The 13,489-nt window shown below is 45.1% G+C and overlaps 2 protein-coding genes across 4 annotated transcripts in view; one reads left to right on the top strand and one right to left on the bottom strand.

The window, feature by feature from the left end:
* Positions 1 to 3,430: 3,430 nt before the first annotated feature.
* ubl3b (ubiquitin-like 3b) lies at positions 3,431 to 8,348 on the bottom strand. Of its 2 annotated transcripts, XM_068740219.1 has the most exons (6): positions 8,210 to 8,348; positions 7,598 to 7,712; positions 5,591 to 5,699; positions 5,295 to 5,381; positions 4,928 to 5,005; positions 3,431 to 4,742 (listed from the first exon to the last, which is right to left on the bottom strand). In XM_068740219.1, exons 2-6 carry the CDS (start codon positions 7,622 to 7,624, stop codon positions 4,690 to 4,692), a joined length of 354 nt encoding a protein of 117 aa, XP_068596320.1. In that variant the 5' UTR covers positions 7,625 to 7,712; positions 8,210 to 8,348; the 3' UTR covers positions 3,431 to 4,689. The 2 variants fall into 2 exon arrangements, with proteins under 2 accessions (XP_068596320.1, XP_068596321.1); XM_068740220.1 differs by lacking the exon at positions 7,598 to 7,712 and having other exon boundaries at positions 8,210 to 8,244.
* Positions 8,349 to 10,295: 1,947 nt separating this feature from the next.
* foxo4 (forkhead box O4) overlaps positions 10,296 to 13,489 on the top strand; it is a 5,920-nt gene continuing 2,726 nt past the window's right edge. Inside the window, exons 1-3 of one of the 2 annotated variants that reach the window (XM_068740216.1) lie at positions 10,296 to 10,414; positions 11,623 to 12,108; positions 12,880 to 13,489. The exon at positions 12,880 to 13,489 is cut by the window's right edge and continues 840 nt beyond it. In XM_068740216.1, the coding sequence (XP_068596317.1) occupies positions 11,668 to 12,108; positions 12,880 to 13,489 (1,051 nt within the window). In that variant the 5' untranslated portion in view covers positions 10,296 to 10,414; positions 11,623 to 11,667. Of the gene's footprint in view, positions 10,415 to 11,447; positions 12,109 to 12,879 lie in introns of those variants that run through there. The other variant, XM_068740218.1, reaches the window with a different exon arrangement.

Raw genomic sequence — 13,489 nt, forward strand, 5'->3', positions numbered from 1 at the left:
AAGGCCTAAAGCCGCTTTAATAATGGATGCCATCTGACCTTTTTCTCCGCTGCCCTCAGGACCAGAGCAGCTGCTTCTGACGCAGCGGGGAGGCAGAAGTCAATCCTAAATAAATGTCAAAGTGCAGTCAGTCACGGGGATTTAGGCATTTTGATTATCATAAAGAGAGTGCAGTACATGTTTCCTTGTGTCCGGGAGGCGGAGGATCAATTAGCTTAGTGAATAGTGCAGACGTTAACAAGAAACAAAACCATCTGAAGTCGTTTGTGAGGATGTTTATTTGTATTTGCTCAGACAACATGTGACGGACAGATGCAGCAGAAAGTCACAAAGCGGTAAGCAGCCATGTGTACAGAGATGAGCTGAGGAATCTGAGACTTCTTCTTTCATCTCTTTGTGAGACCTACACAAAGAGATGGGGATTTGTTCCACCCTCATTTCTTCGTTCATCCTGGGTTCTCTCTGTGGTTCCCTTGGCTGTAAGCGATGGGAAACTCCAAAAATGTCCAACAATGCCATTGTCAAACCGAGTAGAAAGTCGACATTGGGGCCGAGCGGCGTGACCCGACACTCTCCTATCGAGGTTCAGACGGTGTCGGATTCAAGCGGGTCAAGTCTTGCTGTACCTGAGTTTGTGCTTCCTTTGTCCACCTACAGAAATGTAAGCGCCGCCACAGCTGCCTTCGGCATGTGCAGCGTATTTGCTGCGCCCCATATGGTAAACGGCGTGTGGGAGCGAGGCCAGGTATCTTAATCCCCATCACCCTCAGGATTCCCCACCAAGAGATCCCATTAGTGAGGATGAAAGCTGTAATGTAGTCCAAAGAGGTGCGGTGGATTCAACCCCTGAAGGCCGGCGGTGACCTCCATCTGATCCTTCGCTTACTGGAATAACAGCTCTGGCTCCAGCAAGAAGTGTAAAAGAGCGCTGAACTGTAAAGTGACTTGATGTCTTAATGAACAAATGGACAGCCTGGACAGCGGAGGGGTCTTCGCTTTAGCATAAATAATAAGTGTGGCTGTTTGCAGCGAAGTTCCATCACGACGCAAGTTGCAGAAACAGCAGCTTCGTATCCGTAAATGGGCTTTTAAAGAGAACAGAACGATTCTCGCATGTTCACACAGGAATCTGAGCGGAGGAAGCGTGCCTTCATTCTTCTCAGATGTGCAGGGTACTGCATAGCCCTGGGTCAGGATCTGGTGTCACTGAGCAATAATCACACACAATGTGAACATGTGAAACAACTCAATGACTGGATGCCGAGAAATGTGCTCCCTTTAATGGTGCCTGGAGAGCAAGCAGAGAGGGAGGAGGGCACGAAAATGAAGAAATCAGAGGCACCTGAATGCAAATCGTGCCCTCCATCCTGACTGGAGGCAGAATCTGTAAATACTAGATGAAAGAAAACAAATAAAAGTCAGTCAAAAGGGTTTTAATTAGCAACGAATGAAGCATTTTGATTATGTTTTTTTTTTTATGTCTCAGTGCTTGTTTAGTTGTTACCATGTGCAGCTTTGCTATCATAGATAACGAGCCGGGGAATGTGATAGCTGTGCCAACGCTGAAATGGAATCAGCTGTGCTTGGACTGATCTCAAAATGATCAGAAACTGGAGGAACAAACCATTAAGCTCCATCTCCCAGCTCAACTCCCCGGCGGGGGCTGTGGACAACACAAGCGCCCTCCTGTTAAAGAGGGAGCAGAAAAAACAGAACTTTTTCTTTGTGTTTGTACGCCTGGAGATGAATGGAGACAGCGGCAGCCCAAAAATAATTGATGAACGTTAAATGTGCATAAGATGAGACTAGATTTGCTTCAACTTTATTGTAATTTCTCATGTCACGTCGATGCAAAGCAACTAAATGCAATTAGCATCTAACAAGAAGTGTGTAAGGAGTAATTCAATGATATAAAATGCAGTAATATATAGAGTGCAAGGTATGAAACTTTATCTAAACATGTTTCTACATGAACGTCTCTTGCTGTATAAAAGCCATGGCTGTGAAACATCCAGAGGTCTACTTGAAGACAGTTCCGGATTTTTAGGTTTTTGGCTTCTAGACTTTGGCTGTTTACACAGACTGTAAATGGAAAAGTCCGAGGCTGGGATGGTGATGGTAAAAAGAAATGTTTCCACCAGTCTTGGCAACAAGCTCTGGATGTTTCCTTCCATCTCTGCTCTGCATGGAGGTGATATTCAAAGTCGTGGCCCTTTCGCGTGTTACAAGGACCTGGAAACCATTTGTTGATCCATCTTTGTTTTAACGTAGAAGCGGAGAAACCCCCAGCGGTCCATCAGCCGGGTTCTATTCCTCTCTACGATGTGAGAATGAGTTTACAACAAAGTTGTTTTCCATGTGATATGAATTACGGTATGAGAATAGACACGTTTAATCATAATGACCATCATTTTTGTGCACTCGACTCCGTTCACTAAGTTCACTGAATCTGCTGGATGTCATTTCTCTTTGTCTCTCAAGGCTTGGGATTGTATAAGTCAGTTTTTTGCAGGATGCCTTGCTGTTGAACTCATGACTTATTCTTCTTGAGGAGCTTTCTTACACTTTGCATGCCGCTGCCAAAGCGGGAGACAAGCCCAGAAAGACCAGCAGTGGTTGGACCGCGGCCTGCTGCAACACACCCCAACAACCGGCCGCACGCGTCCTCGAGCTCACAAAGCAATTCCTCCTGCAGCAGCTACGACAACAGAGCGCCTCCTTGAAACTCCTGCTGATGGCTTCTGAGGCTCAGCTCCTGTTTAGGGATTACTTTCCACTGAACTCTGGCGAAATGCCGTTCAGCGAGCGCAAGTGGAAAGTGTGATATGAATTTTTCAACACAATGGTTTTGGAAGCACAAGTGTGGTATAGAAATACGTGGTTGATTGCACTTTTCCGAAGGTGCACTGCCAGTGTCAACTGGAAACCTGGACTTTTTACAACTACGTATCAGAAGCAGATTCCTGAGGCAGATGGGAAGAGCTTAAAATCAGCCCTGCGGGAAATATACATAAATACATGCAGGACTAATTCAGCTATCAGCCACTAGTTTTGTGAATTCTGTTTCCTTTAAAGTTTAAGTTTTTCTGATGTTGCACACGCTGGTTCCAGAGAACAGGACTTAGACGGTCAAAGTAGCAGCACTAATCCTTCCATCCCGGCAGGCCATCATGCAGAGGGACACTGCTACCTAGAGGTCAATAAGGAAACCTACACGTAGTTTGTCCCAGTACAGTATATTCACACCCTTTTCCACTATCCTCCAGCACAGATCTCACTTTTGGCTTCCAACCACATCCTTTGAGTTTCCACAGTGCAGATTTTCAGAAACATATTTTCAAAAAATGTCCATTGTCGCACATAATTTATTCACTGAACCTTTAAAGATGTTACCTTGGAAATAGTAATGAAGAAAGAATCAAATCTCGGTTTATTTAAAGATTTATTAATTTATAATACAAGCTTTTATGTAGACCACATTGCATTTTTAGTTTTTACATTTATTCATACCGAGCTAAACTTCATCGCAGTGACACTGATTGACAAAACACAAACCAAAGGACACTCAATGGAAGGAATCAAAGGGTCTCAGACGGTTTCCAAGGAAACCACAGCCCATCATGAATCCCAGTGGGCCACCTTTTTTCTTTTTTACACATGCCCTCACTCGTTCTCACAAAGTATGCCACGTGCGTAACGCATCCTCAGTCACACTCGTACGTAAACCCACCCACACTAAAATCAAACAAATACCTATACACAAGATAAAAATTGATATATTTAAATTTCAATAGTAATGATATTACTGAATTCCACGATAAAAGGCAAACAAATAGTAAAGACAGCATTCAAATGAAGAGGAGGTGAAACGCCAGCATCTTTTCTTTTCGGGGAGTTGGTTGTCTCGCAGCGGCGACACTCCTCCTCCTCCTCCTCTTCTTCAACCGCTTCGTCCGTCTGCGTTTAACTGGCCAATGTCGGCTCCCGTAACCCGGGAGCGTCGACAGCCTAGTCCGTAAAGTCGAAGCCGGCGGCGCAAACACGTAAAAGTGAACGCCCCCCCCCCCCCCCGAGCGATCCAGCAAGCACTCTGACGTCTTTACAAGCCTCGCGGGGAATCCGTTCCGGTTTCCCTCGGACCCGTACGTCCCTCCGGTGTTTACACAGCTTTTCCTAATAAAAGTCTTTTCCAAACCGGTCCTCTGCCAGGACCGTACGGGTGTAAGGAAACGGCACGAACGCCACCGGTGGTGAAACAGAGGAGTCTCATGAGGAGGATGGCACATTTTCTAACACATGGGGGGGGATTTAGGTCTATTCCTGTGACCAAATTAAAAACATTTAGGAGAAGAATGAAGGTGAATTTTAACACTTCTGAATTAAAAGACCGACTAAGTGCAATGAGAGGATTAGCGTCGTTCAGTAAGACCTGGGGAGAAATCAGCGTGACTAGTAGGGAGGGGAAATACCACACACGCGTCTTTTATAGAAATACTGTCCAGGAAGAGCAAAGAGTTCCTTTTTCACTATGAACGCTCTTTAAAACGTGTCCAGCAGCAAACCGGTCAGCGAGGGCAGCTATAGTTTAAAATCATGATGTTCAAATAAGAGGAATAACAGCAACTCCTGCCAATACAGTAACAGAGTGTGTGTGTGTGTGTGTTGGGGGGGGGGGGGGGTTATTTTGTTTTACAAGAGGAGGCAGCAGTTGCTCTCTGTGGTTTTTTCTCTGTTCCTTTGACCTACAAAGACAAGACAGCAGAGGTGAGATAATAACGCCACAGGCTGAGTGGGATCTGGTCGTTGACATTTATTATGGATTATGTAGCTATAGAATCCCATTTTCTATCCAATTGTGTGTGTTGAGAAATCTACAATTCTCTTAATTAAACTATGACAAAAAATAAATACAAAAATAGATCCCCACCATGAGAGTTGGGCTCCGGAAGCGTCTCTCTGGCAACCAAGTGCATGACGGTTGTTCGGCCCGGTGGCAGCTTCAGGGCTTCAAACAAACAAACAAAGATTCGTTATTTATTAGCCTGGATCATACGGTGGCAGAGCCTATAAAATCCAGTTTACATAACGATGTCAGACAAGAGATTTCCTCGTCAGTGAGAGGACGACGCAGGAAATGTTAAAGCTAAATTTCACACGAGACGGTGGGTTTGAACAGAGATGTTCAACAATGTGGGCGAATGAGGTTGAACCTGAGGCGCTTCATGTTCATCCAATTATAATAAGCGACTCAAAATCGCCATGGTGACGGCGTCTTTGCTGGGTAATGGGCTTACCTCCCAGGGTAACGTTGCCATGGAGGAAGCGTCCCTGAAAGATGAGGCGGAGAATACTGGGACTGCTCACCGTCTCTTCCTCCCATCCTGTCAGAGCAGAGAAACGAGGGCATTGCTCACTTTAACCCAGGCTATAGTGGATGTTTGAGGACACTTCTACTATGCTAATGTCAAAGTATTTAAAGATAAAACTACAAATACCCTTACGATGACAATATCCCTCTGCCCCCCAAGAAACCTAAAACATTTTACCACAGATAAATTTGATTTATCCTCACATACAATACGAAGATTACCTGCAGGCCAGTTTTCAAATACATGCTTGGCGATGTCTGTGGCCGAGTCATTTGGAGAGAAAGTGAAGTCTTGCGTCTTCCCGCTGACCAGGATAAGGCGGAGGTTCACCTACGACGGCAAACGAAGACAGCTTAATCTGAGCCCACAGAAAAACCGCATCAACACAGAGCCAACGCACACGCCGCCGTTTCATCTACGTTATCCTTAAATGGTTGTGGTGGAATCCCTCGACTTACTGTAACCTCTACAGACATGGGGTGACCTTCAGAAGGCTGCAAAGACACGGGCATTCCACTCTAACGAGCTTTATCCACACCAGAGCCCCACCCGCTTCCAGAGATGACAACAGATATGGGTGGGGCGGGGGCAGGGGGGGCAGACAGTGGGCCTTTAGTATCTCCGGGCTGTTGGCCTAATGCGATAACCCCAGGTGTCCCAGACAGCTCTTGGTCATGCTATTAAATTTACATGGCCAGTGCGTTTCTCAGAGGGGGACAGCGCATATAAGTGTGTGGGGAGGGTGTCCAAGAGTGGGGCTTTCTCCGTATTGCATCCTTAGTGCAACTACAGAAAACAATGTTTAAAAAAACAACGAACTACAAATTAAAGATTGATCAAATAAACATGAGAGAAAGAAAGAAAAGTAAAATCCAGGAATAAATCGTAGACTGAGGACTAGATGCAAGGTTTACCCTACAAACTCTTATTCTCTAACAAAACTATAAAGAAATGCTTGTAATCAAGATGAAGCAGTTATCAATACTGCGGTATTTACATTTATTTACATTTATGTCCTCTTATATACTGTATATGCAGCCAGGTCAGGGTCAGGGCTGAATTCATTGAACACTTAACGTCTAATATCGTTACTTACTGATCCATAATCCATCATGTCTCAATCAATATTCCTTCAAACAAATCTTTCTACTTGAACAGCTCCGCTCGTATGTCAGAATTGATGGATGGAATTCATTGTCATTTATATTTGTTGCCAATTCTTCAAAAAGACAGCACACGTACGGTCGGGCAGGGTAAACAAAGAGACTTAACCATGAGGCGTGACGTCAGAGAGGGATGACCCCACTCTGATCTGTTTACAAACGTGATCCTCCCCCGCCGGCCCTCCCCTTCCCTCCCCTTCCCTCCCCCGTTTGAACCGAATAACCTCGATACAGGGTTACCTACCCGTGTCGTCATTAACGAGCTTTGTTGCCATGCCTTTCATCCCCCAAAAAATAAAAACAAAGTCAAATCTGCCTGGTTACTCGTGACATCATAAATGCCCTTGAGGTTATCCAATCCAAGAGAAGATGATAAATCATAACACTGTTGTGAATTAATTCCCTTTTCAAGAGAAAACATTGTGAACAAAGGCTTAAAAGTTTTTTGTTGTTGTTGTGCCAAAGTAGCCAGTGGCTCCTCCACTTAACGTACTCCATCCATAAAGAAATGGTATTAGATACAAAGCAATTATATTATTAATTATGTATCTGACCAAAAATATATAGAAAGAAAATTCTAATATCTAATCGTTATCTGTGATCGTTATTGCAGGTTTGACAATCAACACCAATATACACTAAAAAAAAATTCCTCCATCTTTACTTCTTGTTATTATTTCTGTCTGTAAATGCATTCGCTTCATTCCTATGGTGGGGCAGGATTTATCAAGAGGGTACAATCAATTGGCATTTAAACCTTGAAAGGAAAGTAGGGCAACGTTTTAACTGGGATTAGACAGATGGCGTCCACAGAAACAGCAGCCACTGGCCCAGCTAAGTGTTTGTAGTCGGAGGCTAATCCATGAACCCCCCCAACCCCCCAACCCGAAAACCAATATTACTTTAATTTGGGGAAACATTTCATATGTTTTCACCGAGATTTAGATAATAGCACGCAGCAGCGGTGCGTGTACAGAAAGCAGATAGAACACATGCTTCCAGCAAACCGAGATTAGCACCGCGTTGCTAGCTGCCATTCTGAAGGGGGGGCAGAGGCTAACCCACCATATCGAGATCCCTCTGGGTGGTCATGGCTCGGTGAGGGGAAGGGAAAGGTCGTGGACGCGGAGCGGAGGACGGGGCTCGGTGTGCTTCAGCTGCTGGAGACGGGGCCACGACCCTGGGACAAGCAAGGGAAGCGGCGTGAGGACCATCGCTGCACGACGTGTCATCCGTCATCACGCAAGCTAGCACGATGCTAACGTTAAAAGTAACACCACAGCATTGTCAATCAAGCGCAACCCCCGCGCACAGTGGAGTAGTTAGTCTGAAATCATATTACATCTAGTTGCTCAAGATAACAAGCGCAGCTCCACCGGCTAATCGCTTTTCTAGCTTTAACAGTTAGCTAGTTAAGCCAGTATGAAAATGCTGCTTACATTAGCGAGGCTCAACAACAGCTCATCATTAGCTGGTTTGTAGCAGCATACCAGCTCAGAAGATTACCCCCATTTTAACATTTATACTTCTCCCAATGCCGAAAAAGAGCTCTGCCTTGGCTTTTGCTAAAGTTAGCGTTCGCTAGCTTTGCGGATATCGTACTACCGCTGGCTATCTGCTGGTTGGCTAGCTAGCTAACTAAACGTGAAATGCTAATCGATGTGTCGCCGACCTCACCTGCATCTGATAATTATGATGGAATTTTACATTCAGTTGAATTGAAAGTTCAGAGGGAAGCGCTTTTCAGGAAGAAAACATCGAGTGTCGAGGGATATCGGTGCCTAATGGACGGAAAGACGCCGGATATCAGCTGGTTGTAAACACAGAACGACCGCAAGGACATCTGGGAACTGAAGTTTACACTAATTTAATGGTTCTCCATTACGTCATAGCTAATATTAAAAAGTATAGTCCACTGTCTCACTGCATTCATGACAACTAGAAGGTCACTCAGTAAAGAACATTCCCTCACCAAGCCCTGACAGTCCCTTTTAATTAAAATACAATTATTACTTTAAACGAATATGGCTAAGATCACCATCTTAGAATAGAATTTCCCTCTGGGACCAATACAAGTATTCTGATTGTGATTCTGACTATAAAGTAGGAGGTAAGAGAAAATCCAACGATGTAAGAAATTGCATTTATAATTGACATTGAATTGCTTTAACACCTGTTGAAGCCAATAATGTAATAACTGGCCAATAATGTAATAAAAGTCCTGAACTGATAACGTAATAACTTTTGGCTAATAACATAATAATTTATTTTGTTATTGGCTGTTTATTACGTTACCGGCTGTTATTACATTATTGGCTTCAACAACCCACCCCATGAAGTAATCGACAGAACACTCAAATTTTTGGAAAATAAGGTCTTAATGAAACCTTCTGAAAAATTTGTCAAAAAAAAAAAAGAAACAACATACATTTTTATATAAGTACTCAAATTTATATAACTTTTGGAATTTTTCAAAAAACCAAAACTAAGTAAAATATATTTGGAATCAAGGAATATAATTTGTCCCTGATGAGACTAATCGAACCCGAGACCTGCCTTAAATGAATTCAACTAAGTAACCTCAGCTGACCTCGTGCTATCTGTTTGTAGATTAAAGTCACATCTCACTTCATTGATGAATGGAGTTGATTCAGGGTTCAAGAGAGGAACTCAATTAGTTAATTATTTTTGAGATGCAGTTGAATTTCTCTGTAAAACTATCGAGATCTTTGAGTTGAGATTATTTTGACATTTATTTTGTTCCCAAACAGGATCATTTCTTGACACATTTTATTGCGGGGTGTGCCCTAATATTAATTTGTTGTCCCATAAAATCTTTCATTTAAAGTGTTAATAAGATCCTATCTTTGGCAGAGGATTACTTCACATTTAGAGTACTGTATTGTGAAAATTAGATGTTTTTCTTTAAATCCACAGCGCCAATTCAAAGCAGCTTTAACCCAAATACAAGCACCAAGATGTCCGCCACGCAGTTAACTTCTCGTCACAGTGATTCGCCGCTATGTGCTGCAGTGTATATTCAACAATCTATTTATCAGCACAAAGCAACAGCTGAGATTAAAGCATTTTGCCGATAGGAAATAGCACAAATGATCTCATTTTGGTGATAAAACAAGATGGCTAGTATAACTAATCTATTTTCATGTAACTAAGGAGTAGTAGAATTTGTAGAGGTTACATAGGTTCTGTGTTTAAAATACAATAACAATGTAGTGAAGAGTTGCCCTTTATGTATCTTTAATATTTGTATGTTCTTTCATTCCCATGGTTAAAGGTGAATTCAGGCACATTCTTTGGAAGTGACTTTGATTAAGATGATTGGTTTTCCAGGACATAATTCAAGAACTGTTCGATTTCTTTTTTTTTTTAAGAATTGCATTCATATATGTTACATAATCTTTAGAGGTGCATTTAAAATTCACTATAATTCACTTTTTCAGAGGATTATTGCCGTGTTTGTGGATATTTACTTAATATTTAATGCTATTCTTTAAAACGTATTTATTTTTATTTTAATTTTTTAGATCAGAGTTAAATCATTGCGATCTAAAGCACCGGCAACACCTTAACTCCCCTCAGTGTTCCTGGGAGTTGGCGCACGTTTACACATAATGTCCTGTTACATAATAGATTATTTCAGGTACATGTTGCACTGTTTACGCCCGAGTCGTCACGTGAATGACTCGGTTTCCCAGAAATCCGCACGGCGCATGCGCAAACGTCGTCGCCTGACAGCGGTAAACAGACGTCAGAAGGGAGTCTTCGCCTCGAGTCAAAACAAAACAAAACAAGTCGAAAAAGACAGAGAAAGAGCGGCCATTTCACCCGCCGCGACGGCGGAAAGTTATGTAAAAGTGTTCGGTGAGTAGAAATGGCGACTTGGAGGCAGTTATCGGCGGCGTCTCATTGACTTCTTCGCGGATTTTAAACTCTGTAGTAGCCGAAGCTTCAACCAGCTAGCGCTACGGGGGCTATCGTGCTATCTTCAAAGTACAGCGACCGGGAACCGACAGACCGACCGACCACGCAGAACACGGGAATACGCTTTGTAGTTGTTTTTTCTTTTTCTTTTTTTTTTTTAACGAAAACGTGAGGCCGCTTATCCGTCTGAGCTCTGGGCCTCGGTCAAGAGGTTTCCCCCCTCGCCCAGCCGCCTCTCCGAGCATCGTGTGCCGCGGCAGGAGTCGCGGACTGCGGGGCGAACATGGCAGGCGGGGACACGCGCCCGGCCGCGATGTGGCGGAGCGCGCGGCCGTGAAGCGGCGAGTTTTGGGGGTTTTCTTACGTACGTTTCTGTCAGAAGTTTATTCGACATTTAATTAAATCCGCTCTCTCTCTTTCCTGTTATTGACATTTCTTCGGAAGGCGCCGCGGCTTTTAAGGCCACGGAGACGCGTCAGCGCTGCTTTTAAAAACTTTTTGGCTGTTTTTGGAAACAACATATTTGTGGCGGAATCAGCACGTTTGTTCCACTTTGCACTGATTTTGGGGATATTTTTTTTAAAAGTCGGTGTTGAAGTTTTGCTGCAGCGCCTGAATATCACGTTGTTTACAACTGTGATCAGATAATCCCTGCTTGTTGTCTTCAAGGCGTTGCAGTTAAAAACATTATCCTGGGTTATACACAGTGGATTATGTATAATTGTACATTTTTGGCACGAGAAACCCTTCCGTTTTAATTTATTCGCGGCATCAGGGTTTAAAGAGTATATTTCACTGTTTTATTAATATTAAAATTGATCGACAAGAAAATAAGTATTTTTTTAATACCTTTTTTTTAAACTTCCGTGGATGTTTTGATGCTCTTTTATCTCGTTCAAACAAAGGAACCGCCATCACAACAGTCCTTCACTCGATATAAAGCGGAAGGTTTATGATAGTTACTATTAAGGAGATTATTTGGGTTCCCTAATCTCCAATCTGAGGATTAACCGAGGCTATTGGTGTGTCCAGATTATTACGTCTCTATTCTCGGCCCCCTCTGTTTACACCCCCGCCCCCGCCCCGCGGTGACTGGAGCATATTGTTTTTTGTGTCTGGACCGTTAAAGGCTATTTTTAACTTTTAAGGTGGACAAGTCTTTTTTTAGTTGACTGGACTTTTAGCGGACGACCATGGAGGACGCGTCGGCACCCCCCATCGACCCAGATTTCGAGCCGCAGAGCAGACCCCGTTCCTGCACGTGGCCGCTGCCGAGACCGGACATCTCGGTTGTGAAACCGGAGAGCGGGGACGGCACCGAGTCCGCCGCCGGGACTCCGCCCGCCGACGAGGACAAGCCGGAGCCGCAGCAAATCACGTCGGAGCCCGAGAAAGCTGTGGCGTCGACCGAGGGAGGGCTCGTGGCCGGCGTGGGCGGAGCTGGCGCGACGCCCCGGAAGGGCTCGTCCCGACGCAACGCGTGGGGGAACCAGAGCTACGCAGACCTGATCAGCCAGGCCATCGACAACTCGCCCGAGAAGAGGCTGACCCTGGCGCAGATCTACGAGTGGATGGTGAAGACGGTGCCTTACTTCCGGGACAAGGGAGACAGCAACAGCTCCGCCGGCTGGAAGGTGAGAGCGTGGGGGGGGGGGGGGTGTCCACGGGGGCCACGGGGTCTTTATGCGCCGTGAGATATAAGAGACCTGTGAAGAAGAAAAGAAAACTCAACTCAAAGTTGTGTCAATATTATGGTTTACAGGTATAAAAAAAAAGTTTCTATGGAGTTTTTATTTATTTTTATATTTGAGGGGGTTCATAATGAGACATAAACATTACACAGTTTTAAATTTAAATTGGGTGATTTAAATATATTTACATATTTGTAGGGGTCAGAAGTTCTACGAAAATAGATCTGGATTCACACGAGAGAAAATCATATTTTGTCGGTCGCTCATCAGCCGCTGGATGACAAACGCGCGATTCCGAATTAGGCGGCGCGCCTTCGACTGGCACGCAGCAGTCGGGACTAAAACGATGTCACCATGGCAACATGCGGTGCTGCCTGGAAGATGTGACCCAAGTTGATCGGCTTCAGTGCTTTGTAATTATTTGAATGATCAAATCAATACTTCAGAGCCGTTATCAGTTTTATATAGTTTGATGTTGTTAAAATAAAGTTCACAGAATTAAAGATGTGGAAATGTCGCGTAAGAGTGCAGATAAAAGTTAATAAACATGAATGCGTAACAGAAAGGTTACTCACATTTCTTTCTCTGATAGATTGAAAATCAATAAGATGATTTGGCGTAACCCTTCTAAGGATCATTCCAGACGTTTTACCGGTTGTGCAGGTGAGGCTCTCTCTCACCGTGCCCTTTTCCTTTCTTCGTCTTTGTTTCCAGAATTCGATTCGCCACAATCTGTCGCTCCACAACAAGTTCCTGCGGGTCCACAACGAGTCGACGGGGAAGAGCTCCTGGTGGATGCTCAACCCGGAAGGCGGGAAGACGGGCAAAGCTCCTCGCCGCCGCGCCGCCTCCATGGACAACAGCAGCAAACTGCTGAAGAGCCGCATGAGGGCCAAGCAGACCAAGAAGCAGGCGGGGGCGGCCGGCCTCGGGGAAACCGGGGGGGCCCTGCAGGGGGACGGCAACGCGGCTTCGGCGGGCGCTGACAGCCCCAATTCGTCCCAGCAGTTTCCTAAATGGGGGGTCAGCAGCGGCAGCCCCTCGTCCCGGGGCAGCCTGGAGGACTCTGACATGTGGACCGCCTTCAGGCCACGCCCACGCACGAGCTCCGACGCCAGCAACCTGAGCGGACGTCTGTCCCCGATCGGCCCGGGACAGGAGGACGACGACAACCTGCCCGAGGACTCGCTCCTGGGGAGGTACGCCGCCAGCAGCCTGACCCCCACCCTCACCGAGACGCTGATGGAGGAGCTGGATCTGATCGACGGCCTCACCCTGATGACTGGACAGCAGGGCGGGGCCAGCCCCAGCACGGCCCCCCCGG

The sequence above is a fragment of the Brachionichthys hirsutus genome, chromosome 6 (genome assembly GCF_040956055.1).
Source record: "Brachionichthys hirsutus isolate HB-005 chromosome 6, CSIRO-AGI_Bhir_v1, whole genome shotgun sequence".
NCBI classification, from domain to species: Eukaryota; Metazoa; Chordata; class Actinopteri; order Lophiiformes; family Brachionichthyidae; genus Brachionichthys; species Brachionichthys hirsutus.